This window comes from Alosa alosa, chromosome 22 (assembly GCF_017589495.1).
Source record: "Alosa alosa isolate M-15738 ecotype Scorff River chromosome 22, AALO_Geno_1.1, whole genome shotgun sequence".
NCBI lineage: Eukaryota > Metazoa > Chordata > Actinopteri > Clupeiformes > Clupeidae > Alosa > Alosa alosa.
The window spans coordinates 4,525,141-4,540,407 of record NC_063210.1 but is presented as its reverse complement, the minus strand read 5'-3'; the positions used below and the strand labels follow the sequence as shown (position 1 = coordinate 4,540,407).

The 15,267-nt window shown below is 42.6% G+C and overlaps 2 protein-coding genes across 6 annotated transcripts in view; both read right to left on the bottom strand.

The window, feature by feature from the left end:
• LOC125287180 (dynein axonemal heavy chain 17-like) overlaps window positions 1-4,745 on the bottom strand; it is a 34,939-nt gene extending 30,194 nt beyond the window's left edge. Inside the window, 6 exon segments of the mRNA XM_048232739.1 lie at window positions 745-870; window positions 962-1,047; window positions 1,137-1,236; window positions 1,327-1,519; window positions 1,606-1,778; window positions 4,070-4,745. Coding sequence (XP_048088696.1) covers window positions 745-870; window positions 962-1,047; window positions 1,137-1,236; window positions 1,327-1,519; window positions 1,606-1,778; window positions 4,070-4,405 — 1,014 coding nt within the window. The 5' untranslated portion in view covers window positions 4,406-4,745.
• A 472-nt stretch (window positions 4,746-5,217) lies between these two features.
• cyth1b (cytohesin 1b) overlaps window positions 5,218-15,267 on the bottom strand; it is a 69,450-nt gene continuing 59,400 nt past the window's right edge. For 3 of the 5 annotated variants that reach the window (XM_048233015.1, XM_048233014.1, XM_048233018.1), the window contains exons 4-13: window positions 14,641-14,707; window positions 14,294-14,412; window positions 12,228-12,308; window positions 11,664-11,776; window positions 10,664-10,812; window positions 10,373-10,485; window positions 7,653-7,731; window positions 7,458-7,529; window positions 7,178-7,332; window positions 5,218-6,950 (exon numbers count right to left, since the gene is read on the bottom strand). In XM_048233015.1, the coding sequence (XP_048088972.1) occupies window positions 6,872-6,950; window positions 7,178-7,332; window positions 7,458-7,529; window positions 7,653-7,731; window positions 10,373-10,485; window positions 10,664-10,812; window positions 11,664-11,776; window positions 12,228-12,308; window positions 14,294-14,412; window positions 14,641-14,707 (1,027 nt within the window). In that variant the 3' untranslated portion in view covers window positions 5,218-6,871. The other 2 variants (XM_048233013.1, XM_048233017.1) reach the window with 2 other exon arrangements.

Here is a 15,267-nt window from a genome sequence, read left to right as displayed (position 1 = left end):
AAATAATCTAATTAATTACATACTCTGTGATTAATTAATCTAAATTAATCGCATATATAATTTTTGCTGTGAAAGTATTTTAAATATTTAAATTCAAATGAATCATTGAATAATCAGCATTAGTGACATTAAAGTTCAAAAACTCTTTTATTATTATTTTCACTGTTCAAATCATTGCCATAATAATCTATGATATGACCTAATATGCAAGTGCTTCAAATTCAAATAAATTCAAAATAAAGTGCTTCGGGAAGAAGTTTTTTTTTTACATACAAGGCATTTCAGGCCACAGATATAACCTAGGGGACACAATGAAAATAAATTAATACTTCCCTCAATGTCAACACTTATTTCTTTGCATTGATGTGCGACTATAGAGTTGAGGAACTCCGGTGATATGCAAATTCCTTGCTGCAGACATTGCAGAGGACTTTATTTTCAACACCAGATACACCATCAGGCCGTTTTTTAAAAGTAAATGTTCCAATCAATGATCCAAGCAGCACGTTTTCTTCTCTCTCCTTCATTTTACAGTCTAATTTTTACTGACTAGAACGGCTCGGGGTCAAAGGTCATACGGAATCGATTAATCTGCACTAATTTTTTTAATCAGTCATTTTTTCTAAATTAATCAGTTATTTTGACAGCCCTAATATTATTATTTACTTTTTCAAAGACAAAAATATGTTAAATGTACAATAACTGAAATATGCTATTAATGTCTTAAACATGAAATACCCATACCATATCAATGAAGAGGTTGCAGATTTCCTGTAAGATGACGATGACTCTGGCTGGACGGCTATAGTGCTGTGAATTTGCCCATATTAGACACACTGTGTGCATCACAGATTCAATGTAAGGGGGAAGCTAAAAAAACCACACAGTCCAATATTGCTCAGTAGGAGATCACTGTCATGTAAAAAAATAAAACATTTGAACTTCTGATTCTACAATTTACCAATGGATAATCCAACTGCTCAATTTCATCTAGTATTTTTTGTAGAGGTTTCAGGTACATAACAATGTCCCGAGCTTCTTTCAGGCCTGTGATAAAGAGATGTATCATTAATACTGTACAAACATAAAACATGTGGTGAAACACAGAAAATACAAATCTAAAGCAAAACTTTTACCCTCCTGGACATCTATGTAGATTTTGTTCAGAGCAGGCCAGTACATGCTTCCCACACTTTCTACTATTTTTGCCATTGTGCATACTCTAGGATCCATTAGCTTGGGAAGAAAGATGTACAGTTACCATGTTTCTTCATAGATTCAACTTTTCCCCTTAGTAGCCTAGTATATTAGTCTATTTCATTTTACCTGTTGGTGTATACATTCAAGATTCTTCAACCTGTTGTTCCAGAAATCAAATTCCACCTTGGGAAGAGGATTGAACCTATCTAATATTGGCTGGGCAGAATCTTTATTTAGTACATCTGATACTTGATGGGTCCAGTCTATTATCACTGTCTCAAATGTTTGCATTATCCTGCTATCCACCGTTGAAGAATACCTGGAAAGGGGAAGGGTGTAACTAAAATTCTGGGTTTGAACAACCTCCATATCAAAGGACAATACTAATGTGTGGGTTTGCCTCACTGGGAATATCCGTCACAATTTTCTGGCAATGGTAGAAATGTTCTTCCTTTGATCTGTCCTCCCACCACAAATACTTCATTTTTCAGCTTGTGTGCATGACGTGTTACATCTTCAGACACAACCTTGGGCCAACACCTGATGTTGTCTCTATTAGTATGTAGAGGGTAAACAACCTGTACACAGAGGACAGATCTCAGTCATGATATTCAAAATGTGCTACTGGATAACATGCATTTAGGACTCCTTCCTTTTCCATGTCCACCCACAGACAGTTTACTGACTATCCAATGGCCATAGCAGGGCTGCCAACTTTTCAAAAAACCTTGGAGTGAGATTTGGTGGGGCCAACCAAAATTTTGTTGCTGGAAATTTTTGTTTGGCTCGTTCAGCATTATACCGTACAGTAAAAAAAAAGTACATTGTTTCTCAGGTGTAGGGACCAGGGTCCCAGAGTTAAATTAACATTGGTATCAAAGGGATCTAGCCTAATGCTAGGACCATGGGCAATGGAGGCATTCTGAAAGTGGGTGGGACATTTCAGTGGGGGGTATGGGGGGTCCTCCCCAGAAATTTTGGACTAGATGCAATTTCCTGAATTCTGGAACATTTTACCAGGTTATTTAGATACTTCTATATAACAAAATAAAGCCAGCCTACGAAATTAATAAAAGTAAATCATGCATAATTTAAAAATAACTCAATATATAGGCTACTTGGCTACGCTAATAAGGTTTCCATTACAGCACTCTGGACGTTCAATGAACGCATGAAAGCGGATAAAGTAAATTAAATATCAAACTAAAGCGAAAATGTCATGCTTTTGAAGGCCTACCATTGTGCAGTCTAGCTGTGGTTAGTGACGTGATGCTGTTAATGGGGAGTTTTACATAAACCTATAGGTTATTATTTATTTGGCGTTACAAACAGCACTGGTATTTACGCGACGGCAATAGTGGGGGGTCCAAACTAACAATTTTAAAAAGTGGGTGGGTGTTTTGTAAGAATTTAAGAAATGTTTGTATATTTTAACTTTTAAATGCATCAATCTGGTGCACTTTTAAAAATAAATTCAGAGGTCAGACTTGCTTATTTTTATGGAAATATTTGTGCTGTAGCCTAAGCTATTTTGCACTTATAACCATGCATACACAGGTGGAATAGTTATGGTGATATTGCAATAAGTTCACAACCACAAAAACATATGGTCCATTTCACAGTTCAGAAATGTTCAGCACTCCATGAAATTATGCAGAAGTGGAAACCTGTGTTTTTCAGCTAGTTCATTTAAGATAATATATTGGTCATTGTAATGGCCATAGCCTACAGGCTATTCCTTTTTCAGGATGTACCCATATCTGCATGATGTGAATGTTTGCATATGGCTTATGTCAGGCTTTATATCAATATTTGTGTCTCCTTATTTGATTTTCTTTATATTTTTGCCTTAATGTCACTAGAAAGCATGGCAATCTAAATATATTCATTTATCTGTGTAAGTGGGATTGGTTGGAACCTGACAATATAAGAACCATGATAGTGGGATAATCTACTGAGCAATTTACAAAAATGTATGTAGGCCTACTGACAAATAGTTTACATTAGAATACATTATAATTTAAGCCCCAATGAGGCTATGTAGAAATGTGTTGCAATTTCAAAAACAGAGGCATGCTTTATATCCTCGTATTCGGTACGGATTGCTGTTTATTGTGATATTAGGTTTGCCACATGTTGTGTGAAGGGTTAGTGAGATATTACAACCGAGAGTAATGGGTGTCAACTGTGTGCAAAATGCAAATATGATTAGCCTAAATTGCACGTCGGTTCAATGATAATTTTCTCGCGAACCATTTATCACAGCAACTTGGCGCTAATATCATTGAAAAGCTTAGATTCCGCTCGTTCACATGATGTGTGATATCATGTATAGGTTTAGCTTAGTTGAACCTCATCTTCCAGGTATTTGACCTACCACGTTGACACTTCAGCGTGAAAAATACTCAAAGCATAGGCCTACCTGAAGCCGGGGGAATGCGCCTGGGATGGCTTTTGAAGTAGCATCGCAAATGAGAGAAAATTTAGAAAATTCCACAGACAGGGGGTGCTCTTGAACCCTCTCACCGTCTCTGAAAGCATAACCGTGGCTCAACAGGTAGATCTATAGGCTAAACTCATTTTTCAGGCATCTGACCGACCGGGTTGACACTTCAGCGTGAGAAATCATGGGTGTGGCGTGTGAGTGTGTGAAACTAATCAAATGCGTGTGTCTCACGGCCAATGCGTGAGAGTTGGCAGCTATGCCATAGTACATTTACATTTGAATGTACATTTAGCTTAGTTACTACAACCAGTCAAGCCATAACGTCAACCTGAATTCAACAAACTGTGGCTGTGACTGTGTACACTGTAACACTTATTTCAGCGAATCAATTTGAAGATTAGAACAAGTGTGGTTTTAACTTACCTCCTCCATTACTCCAATTGTGGCTTCCACTGGCGAATTGGCTACATCTCCAATTAATATTTGTTTTATGTTATCTTTGGTTATTTTTACACTGTCATGCTTAACGAAATAAACTGCCTTGTTTTTAATTGTCTGAGGAAATCCGAGATTAACCATAAGCTGCGAAGCTGCATTGAGAGATATCACAAGTTCCTCCACGTCGTTTTTTTCTAAGAAATTGACCATTGCAGTTAGATTCTCCTCTGCACTGATGAACTTTTGCCATTTGTCAGGCTTCAGTTTTAAGATCTTTAGTGTATTATGTTGGAAAAAACCAACTCGTTGATCTACCTCCATTATTGTGTGAACTTATTTGCACACACAACTTTGAGCTAAATTAACATTTGGCTATCAAATAGTGAAATCATTAACAAACTGAAATTAGCGTTAGCGTTAAGTCAACATTTAAGGTAACGTTAGCTAATGTTAATGTTAGCCACCTAGAAGCTATCTATATTCTATTTAAATATTTTGAGCCTGTGGGCTTAAAAAGAGTATGCCCTTTAAAAAGTATTCGCCAACATGGCATTAATTCCCTACCAACTGTAACGTAAATAACAGTGAGGAAATAAAATAAAATAGCTTTCTATCATAATAAAAGCTATCGGCTAACAGTTAACTTCTAACAGTCAACCTTTCCTTTGTAACTGAAGATTTTCAAACATGTTTCTCCTCGAGCCCAGAATGTTTTGTAGCTAGAATTCTAGAATTCTCCAGTTTCCACTTCTGTTTGGATACTTTCTAGCATCAACCAGTATACAGTCTATGGGTGTAACAATTTGATAGAAAATGTAAATATGTAATAGAAAATGTGAAATAATATTTGCAGTCAGTAAATTGGCAGAAACTGTAAGAGTAGGGTAAGTTGCAATTATTTCCTGTTGAATAAACACTACAGACAAATTTAGGCTACATAACCACCCTTATAGTCAATGATAAACATACATGAAGAAACTAGAGGGACTTTGTATTACATGCATTAGTCCTACAGCAGCTTCTTACGAGTTGGGTTTACAATAATGGCCTTTTAATGTCTAATGTGTTTTGCATTTGTTTTACTGATTAATTCAATACCTAAATAGATCACTGAAAGGAACATATGAAGATCATTTCAAAGCACTTACCATGTTATTTATTGTTTATCAGCGCATGGGTAGGCTATGTGACATTGGTGAAAAAAGCTACTGTATGTTAACAAAACAAATAAAACTGGCACCCAACTTCATAAATGATCACACAAACATATTTTAAAATAAAAGATTAACCTATACATTTAAGTATATACATCACTTTGATAAATAAACTACTTAAATTTGATAGTTTTGTTTTCTAAATTACCAGCATATTTAAATAAGATAGAAACTCACATATGGCTTATAAAACAAACAAAAAAAGCTCATGTTCATGGCTTTCACTCTAATGCCACTCTGGAAACAAGAGGACTGCAAACAGAAATACAACCAAATAAGAACTCATTCAAATGATGGAAGCATATTAGTAGTAGGTTAGAAACTGGGAGCATGTACGCTACTGTCATTCATCTTGAAAATTGAGGTTTTACCAAATGACAATCGATCCTTTCTGCAGTATGAACAGTAACAGTATCTCAGTGAGTTATATTGGGAAGAAAAAGAGGAAACGAGTCAGATGTGTCATCAAGGGTAGCACAAAGCACATAACAGCTGCACTTGTAGGGATCACAGCTATATTCTGTGTTTGTGTGTGTGGCCTGCCTACAGACAAGCCGCAAAGAATTTACAGTTTAAGTATACAGCATCCTTCACACCCACAGCAGAGCCACCTTGCAGACACAGTACAGTACGTGGGTGGGGAGGGGGGGGTTCTGCTCAGTCTTCACCTGTTTGCAGCAGATCATAGGTTGTGTTGTTATGCTCATTCGAGCCTGGAATTAAGATGAGATGTGTGAGATGTGTGATTGCTGTGGCAAAAGGGGAAATGGGCATATTTCACAAAAAGCATACTTAAAAAGTGAACATGGATAAAAAAAAAAGCAATGTGTAAAAAAAACTTTGGCAGAGATGACATTTTCATTCTTTTTTTTACAACTTACTACAACACAAAACATCACACCACATAACAGTCATAGCCCAGCTGTTTAACATGAGAGTGAATATGAAGAATATCTACACAGCCTTACAGAAGTTGCATGACTTGGGCAAAAGGACAACAAGAAAAATGTTAACCAAAGAGCTTATTAATTAATGTGACTACTCTCTACTTTTGAGAACAACTAAGTGAGAAGTCCTCCCCTGACAAAGAATTGTGGTGTAAAAATAGGTGCACATATCCTTCCTTCGTCTATTAAAGCACAGGAGTTTTTTTCCCACATCTGTGGCAAGTTTTACAAAATCTTAAACAGGATGCCACATTCAGTCAGACCCGCTGAGTTGAGATGGTTTTGTGTGTGTGTGTGTGTGTGTGCGTGTGTGTGTGTGTGTGTGTGTGTGCGTGTGTGTTCATTTGAATGTTCTATCAGAGAAGAAGCTCTTTCCAGCCTTCCTCTCGTCGTCGGACGTTGAGCGAGAAAGCAAGGCAACGTCCTGGAGAGAGTGCTGATGGGTGGAAAAGATACAGAAGATCCTGAGCCAGCTCCCAGCATGCCCTCTGTTCCATCTGCACACGGTCAGACACGCCACCACACCCAGTCCTCTGCACCCTTCCCGCCTCCTCCCTCACCCAAGCCCCAAGTTATAAGGTCCAGTGCCCAGTGTATAAGAAGCTGCGGTCATCTACACAGGAGTCCTACTGCCTCTTCATAGAGGACACCTTCTTCTTCCGCGCTGCCAGCATCTCATAGAAAGGGTCCCTACTGATTGCAGCTCTGCACAGGACACAAATGGTGTTTATTAGAGTTAGAGTCTAATTTAACATTACAAATGACAAGAATAATATTCTTCCACAATTACCTGACAGAGAGTGTGTTAATGTAAATCATCTAGAATCTAATGGTTTTAATACAAATCACACTTTTTAATGAATCGCTTTTTTGCTGATATTGACATTTCTATGGAAATTAATGATTTGCTCTCATTTATAAGAGTGACTGACTTGATACTGTTGATCCACTCGTCCTTCTCCTCAGTGGTGGGGGCTGAGATGCGGTAGAAGGTGTGATTGCCCTCCACTACACGTCCGTCTGCCTCGGTCTTGCACGCCTTGATCACCTGGTCTTTATTGTCTGGGATGAACAGCTCAAAGCAATTCTGTTGAGATGGAAACAGGAACAACAATGGAGAGGGAAAGTTAGATTGTGCAATATGATTGATCTGCCTCACGATGCAATTATAACTGACAAAGATATATGAAACACTAAATGAATAGGACTTACTGGCTTCTTGGAGTCATCCACCTCTCTGATGCTGAGGTTCTCCAGGGGAATGATGCCTCGAGGCTCCTTATCCTGATACAAATCACAGCAGCACAGGATATGGGTGAATAACACACAATATCACCTACACACTCATAATGTCCATTAATAGGACACACAGCTATGTCATTGAACTGGATCCTATTATCTACTCACAGTGGTGTACTCAAAGTAATAGAGGCAGTTATCGGTCAGGATGAACCATCTCCTCTTCCAAGTCTTTACACGGCCACCTGTGAAACACAACTACATGTCAGCAGAGGCCACGGTCGTGATGAGGGGGTGTTGGGGGGGGGCAGCGGGAGAGGCAATGAGTCGCTGGAGACGGCGAGATGTTGGCAGGATGAAGGTTTGGAGCAAGAGCGATGGCCGAGCTTTCTAACACAGAAGCTGACGATGATGGTTCAGACAGGAATGCACACACCATGTTGGAAGGCACCCGGGAGACTGCTAGTCAGAGATACACACACACACACACACACACCAAAAGATTCCCCCAGCCTGCTCGTACTTGTTGCTCATAGAGGTTAACTGCCAGCTGGCCTTGAATGAGGCTAATGTTATTGCTTGTTACTGGTCAGGCAAGCTGACAGCCTGGGCTCACAGAACAAAGGAAGCATAGGGAGACAGACAGGAAAACAGACAGAGATGTCGGACAAACACTGGAAACCCCCCATGCATACAGCACCTCTGATGTTTTTTTTTTTTAATCTCTCATTTTCTCTCACACAAACTCATACAGTACACATCAACATTAATATGCACACACCTCAAAGCCATGAAAATACAGCATTAGCATGTCTACACCAAAAGCACACTCTACACACAGTGCCTGCAGCTCAAGCTGAGAGGTGAAATAGACCTTATCCTTGTCTAGTAGCTGAGGGGATCATTGCACAGGGCTCAAGCAGGGAGAGACTGGCATATATGCACAGCAATAAACATGGGGAAGAGTTAGTGGTTGTTTTATATGGCACTAGACTTGGTTGGAGGACAGTAGATATAGAATATTAATACATATGACTCAGAGGGGTCAACAATGCCAATAAACTGAAGCCCGTAGACTTATGGTCACAGATACAGAGCATCAGTTAAAAGGCACGAACAGCAGACTGGAGTCAGGAGGTCAACTACAGCCCTCACCCACAGCAGGGTCTCAGTGAGTAGTCAGGAGAGAGTGGAGTCCGCTGAAGATGGAGACCTGACTCTTCTGAGGGAGACATGCTTTGCTGCACTTAAGTGGAGTCGTGACTTCTCCTTTTGACTCTCTCTTTTTCTCTCTTGTTCGTTCTCATAACTCCACTGCAGTTCAGCAAAGCTTTCTTGACTCCTGCTGGCTAGTTACAAAATGCAGCGCAGCACACAAATGTCTGGTTCTTACACCGTCTAGCCCTTTGCAGTTTGTCTCAGTTTCACACTAGTTGTGTGGAGACAGCTCTAAGGGCTACGCTGTAGTTCCCCAAACACAGGCAGACAGGACTGACATGACGGCAGACACACCAAGAGCTGAAACACACACACACACACACATTCAGTCACTCACACACACACACACATTCACTCACTCACACATTCACTCACTCACTCACTCTCTCTCGCACCACACACAATCACAGACACTACAGAAAAGTGCCACATGAACCATCATACTACCAAAAGGTCAAAAGAGGTCATGAAGTAACATAAAAAATTGAAATTAAAGAGAAACCCAAACCCAAACCAATTTCATTCTTTCTCAAAATGAAATGATGGTTAAAGGCAAACGGAGTGGGCACAGAGCGAAACGCAGCCCAGACACACGGGGAGCAGGGCGGAGCATAGAGAAGCACCCGGAAGCAGAGCTGAGATGAACAAATATGGGAAGAGTACATACCTCCTGAAGAGAGACAACATGGGAAAACAAACAAACAAACAAATGAGGAAGAAAAGAAGGAAAACAAAATGAAACTTTCTGAAATCATAAGGAAATCATACCCATGTTCATTGCGACAACAAGGAATTAGAAGGGTGTTACAAATCAAATGCTACCCTGCATGTTCTTCCATTTGCCAGTAGGGGGAGTGCTAACACTGTAACCATCTTACCTCAGCACCTTGGCTGGACCATGAACAAGCCTTGTGCTTGCTGCCTGTAGGATGACTAGGGAGATCTGTCCTGGTGAGGATCGTTTGCCATGTGAGGGACAATAAGGGTCTGGCTTACACTGATCCAACTGCTCTCTCCAAAACAGTTTCTGTTCAAGGTCCATCTCTTCCTAATGCTAAAGGCTTTGGAATCTGAATATGGATCTGGGGCCAAAAATGGAGATTCTGAAATTTGTCACAAACCCAACAAGCAGGCTTCTCTGCTGATCAAGCTTTGCAATTGGAGATTTGTGTGTATTTATCAGTACACACACATGTGTGTGTGTGTGTGTGTGTGTGTGTGTGTGTGTGTGTGTGTCTGTGTGTCTGTGTGTGTGTGTGAGTGAGTGTATGAGGGTAAATGTGTTTGTGTGTTGGGACATGACAGAATTGTGCTGGCTGAGATTAACATGGACCCATCATGCTGCCCTCCTGATTATCTGGACACAAACACACACACACACACACACACACACACACACACACACACCCTGCACCACTGATGACCAGTGGGATGTCACACTCAAACACATGGGCCAGGACTTCTCATGCCAGGAGCAGAGATTGAGTTCAGTGGTTGTTTTCCGACTGATTACATTCTCAAGAACAAATACGACATTTCAATACAAAACTAGCAAATGATGCTCATCTCTCTGAGAGATAGACATGGCCTGCTTCAATCTCATTCTCCATCCATCCCTCTCTCTCTCTCACTCACACACACACACACACACACACACAGAAGTTTACTCACCTAATTTAAGAAGCCAACCCTCACGGTCTGGATTGAAAAAGGTGTGTGTGAGATCATTGCCATCATCTTCAGGGATTTTAAATGGTTCATTCTTGATGCTCTCATACAGGTTCTGAAAGTAAATGCAAGTCAATATTATATCAGTTAGTGTGTTTTAGTAACAAACACTATGTGTGTGTGTTTCTTTCTTTCTTTCTTTCTTTCTTTCTTTCTTTCTTTCCTTCTTTCTGTCTGCATGCTTGTCTGTCTGTCTGTTTATCTGTGTCTTTGTGTGTGTGTGTGTGACTGACTCGGAGCAGCTCCTCGGGCAGGTCTCCTCCGTCGTTGATGCCTCGGTTCATACTGATGAAGCGCTCCACACCCGGCTTGTCTTTCACGTTGGGGTTGTGCAGGCTGGTGTTCAACATGATGATGGCAAACGACAGCACGTAGCAGGTATCTGGAGTACGCACAGACACGCACGCACACACACACACACACACACACACACACACACACACACATATTAGCGGCTTCATGACGCACCGAGACCAGAATACTGTGGCTCCAATGGCCACTTCATGCTGACCTCACTCACTCTAGCCGAATGAGGTTGTCATGAGGTGCATGTGGGCATTTACCTAATTTACCTAATGTCTGCTAAACATGGATGCACTCAGATACCTCCCTCCCCCACACACACACACACACACACACACACACACACAATCTCTCACAGACTACAGCTGGACAGACAGACACTAATGGGCTGGTGAATTATACATGCGACATAAGAGTATATTGAGTGAGCTGCTAACAGACAATAGAGACGGCAACAGGGCCAGTGGTGTGTGTGTGTGCGTGTGTGTCTGGTCGAGTACAGTAATTGTGCCGGTGCAAGACAGAAGTGATGAAGTGAGAGATAAAGCAGAGAGGATAAACAAGGTAAGTGATGTTCAGTGGGAAGATTTGTGTGAGAGAGAGAAAAGAGAGAGAGAGAGAGACAGAGAGAGAGAGAGAGAGTGTGTGTGTGTGTCTGTCTATGGACTCATAGACAGAGAGAGAGAGAGAGAGAGAGAGAGAGAGAGAGAGTGTGTGTGTGTGTGTGTGTGTGTGTCTGTCTATGGACTCATAGAACTACTGACTCCAGCACTTTAATCAGGGGGGAGCACCACATCTACATTAGCTCAAACACTCAATATCTTAGCACTCTCATTATTTACATGCACACACACACACACACACACACACACACACACACACACACACACACACACACACACACACACACACACACACACACACACACACCTGTGCTCTGGAAGACTCCCGGGTTGCACTGACAGTAGCGCTGGGCAAACGCCTCCATCATGCGGTCGATCTTCTGTGCCTCGCCAGGCAGCCGAAAACTCCACAGGAACTGCCTGCAAAGTAAACAACAAGCCAATGACACAAGGCCAAACCACCCAAGTTAATTCACTTGTGTCATCTCCACAGGCCTCCACACACTGATCATCAGTTAGTGGCTAACTCCACTCGCTAAATTACACACCAGGGGATTCACCATGATAACACACAAGTGCAACACTCCACTTGCATCTTTCTTTACCCTCCTGGGTGTCTACCAACTCTGATACTGGCATCACTGAAGTGAGTAATAAACCCTGATCAGGTGACATGATGGACATGTCAAAGAGTGTTCCCATTTCACAATGTGTCTAGGCATGCTGCAAAAATGACCGTATAGCTAAACTATTTACATGTACATGTGTGTGTGTGTGTGTGTGTGTGTGTGTGTGTGTGTGTGTGTGTGTGTGTGTGTGTGTGTGTGTGTGTGTGTGTGTGTGTGTGTGTGTGTGTGTGTGTATGTCTTACCTGAGAGCTTGCACTAGGTTGAGATCTGTGAATTCATGCAGCTCCACGAATGCATGCAGAACCTGGATGTTGAAGTCATCTCTAATGGGTGAGAGAAGGGTGGGGAGAGATCCATCATGTCAGAGACACCCTTAACACCTTACCCACACATTCACCACACAACTGAACAATACTCTATCGAACACCAATACTCGAGGAAATGCAGTACATTTGTGGATGACTGTCCTGCTATGGCAGAGTTCATCAACCCCTCTGACCCCTGGCATTAACCTGAGAGTTGTTGTCATCAGTGACTGCTGTGGACGCAGCATTCCCCTATCCTCGTGGGACTGGCCATTCGGACTCCATTAGTCAGGACCTGTGTGTGCATTGTGGCTGAGTGACGGAGTTAAACGCCACTAAAGTGGCTGATAGTTTATCCATTTATCCACCATTAGCATCGCGCAGCACTGAGAGTATGCAGTAATTGCACTGATGTGGGGATGCCATCGGTGCACCCTCCCGCAGGAGGAAGGTGATGTGCGGAGAACACTCATCACTGTGTGTGTGTGTGTGTGTGTGTGTGTGTGTGTGTGTGTGTGTGTGTGTGTGTGTGTGTGTGTGTGTGTGTGTGCTCTATTCTGTCAGTGAGGTTTGAGAAGCTAGCAGTGAGAAAATGGGGCAAGTCGATAATACTGATGGGCTGGGAATGCATTAACCCACTTTGGAAGTCATCCATTTAAAAGGAGCTCCCCCCCTACTGACACACACACACACGCACACACTGTGCATGCAATTGCACGCACAATCACACACACACACACACACGTGCATTCTCACACACTATGTAACTGTTAATGACTGCTCCAAGTTGCAGAGAGGAAGTTGAGTGTGAAGAAGTCAGGGGGATGGAAAGAGAGAGACAGAGATGTGGCAAGAGAGAGAGAGAGAGAGAGGGGAGGGAAGGAGGGATGGAGAGAGAAATCTCCACTGGGTTAAGCAATTGACTTGTCACTAGCCTCCAGCTGAGCTGTGAACTGTTGAAGAACAGTGTGACAGAGACACAGTCTCTCACACACACACACACACACACACACACACACAGACACACACATTCCTCGAGTGCTCACACTGACTATCTCAGTATCCATCCAGCCAGCCTCTGTTGCTACACTGGAGAGAGCAGATGGGCCCAGTGCAGATAACACTCTTCCCCACCATCATCCCTGGACACCCTAAAACACTACATCCCTAAGTCACTGTGAGAGTGCATGTGAAAAAAAATACATGCAGGCCTACATCAACCGGCTTATTATCATGCCATACAGATTAGAGGTGGAGATCGAGGGCTTGGCTAGCAATGTCTTTTTACAGGCCGTGATATAGAGCCTGCTGGCTGGGCTGTGTCCAGGCTGATCTATCTGTGTGTGTGTGTCTCAGCCAAGGAGCATGTGAGGCCGAGGCCGCTGACTCCAGATCAGATTATGACAGCAGCGGAGGAGGGAGCGGGGTGGGGCCGTCGTGCAATTCTCAGCTCTGAGGTCACAGGTGAGATGTCCCTGCGGTGATGTCAAAACCGATGAAGTCACCGTGGTAACGCACTTCTTGGGGTTACTCAGTCGCTGTGAGCAAATCGGTGGCGAACGAGCTGACGACAGCACGGAGCGCTGAAGTCACAATAAGCCCTAATCGTGTAAAAACACTTGGAGTGCTTGTGTCTGCGTCACTGTATCTATTTGGAGACACATGACTGGACCAGTGCGGCTTCATGAGTATGACCACTGTTGGACACAACAGTGACTTCCTCCTGTGTCTGCCTGCCACAGTCCCATGCACACACGCACATAGTTATTTCCTGTGTGACTCCCCCCCACCCACCCCATTCCATTAACTGCCATTCAGTAGATATCTGGGTGTGAGACTGATCAATGGATTGAACTGCTCTGCAATAACAAACAGCAAAACAAGCTGTCTGAGGTTTTAATTACATTTAACCCTTTCCACCCTGTGCAGCGGCACATCAGGAGAGCCGGACACTGACAGACGAGATGGAGAGTGAAGGGGCGGAGAGCCAGGAGATTTCTCACCTCTCCCCCAAGTAGTCGCCGATGGCAGTCTTGTTGAGTCCCTCTCCCTTGTAGAGGAACTGGGCGATGTCCTCACATGTGTTCTTGAGAAGGTCATTCTCTATCAGGAACTGGATCCCCTGAGGTACACAAGTCAGGGGAAAGAGAGAGAAAAAGAGTGAGAAGCCAAGCGGCAATAGAGAAAGAGAGAGAGGAGGAACGAGGAGGTGCACACACAAACACAAACACAGATAGAGAGAGAACACACACAATCAAGCACTCAACACACACAAAGAAGTTCATTCACTCACACATCCATAACAACCTGAGCCCTTATCTACTGCTCCCACTACTGTATATGCCCTTACCTTCTTGGGGTCCATGTTGAATTTCTTGCGGCCCATGGCCACCTGTTTATTCCGCTGCATGTTTTTCCTGGGGGGTCAGAACAAATCTGATTCAGTTTCAAAGAGCCCTCAGGTCTATTCCATTTGTCCAAACAGAGTCTTTCAATCTCCTTTCATCTCACAGGCACAGCCACTCACCACCCACCTGCCTACACGCATACACACACACACACACACACACACACACAGACAGACAGACACACACACACCTTCAAATGCTAACTACATCGTTAAATTGACAAGGTTGAGTACTCTCCGTTGTGTGGGATGCTCTGGTGGAGAATGTTTAGGTCAGCACGTAGGTGGACGTATTACTGGAGAGCCGATATGTCAGCAAAATGGGCTCATGTGATGAGAGAGGATGTGAATATGGCTGAGCAGTGTGAGCGAAAGAGAAACAGTGTCTGTTGTAGCAAAAGTCAATAAGTATCTAAAGGATTCAGGCTTTAGTTCTGGAGTTTAACAGCTTGGTATGGAAATAGCACTGAGCTAGACCGTAAAGCTCTGAAGAGAGTAGTGAGATCAGCTGAACGTACCACCAGAAGTGCCCGACCCAACCTACAGGAAATTTACATAAGGAGATGTCAG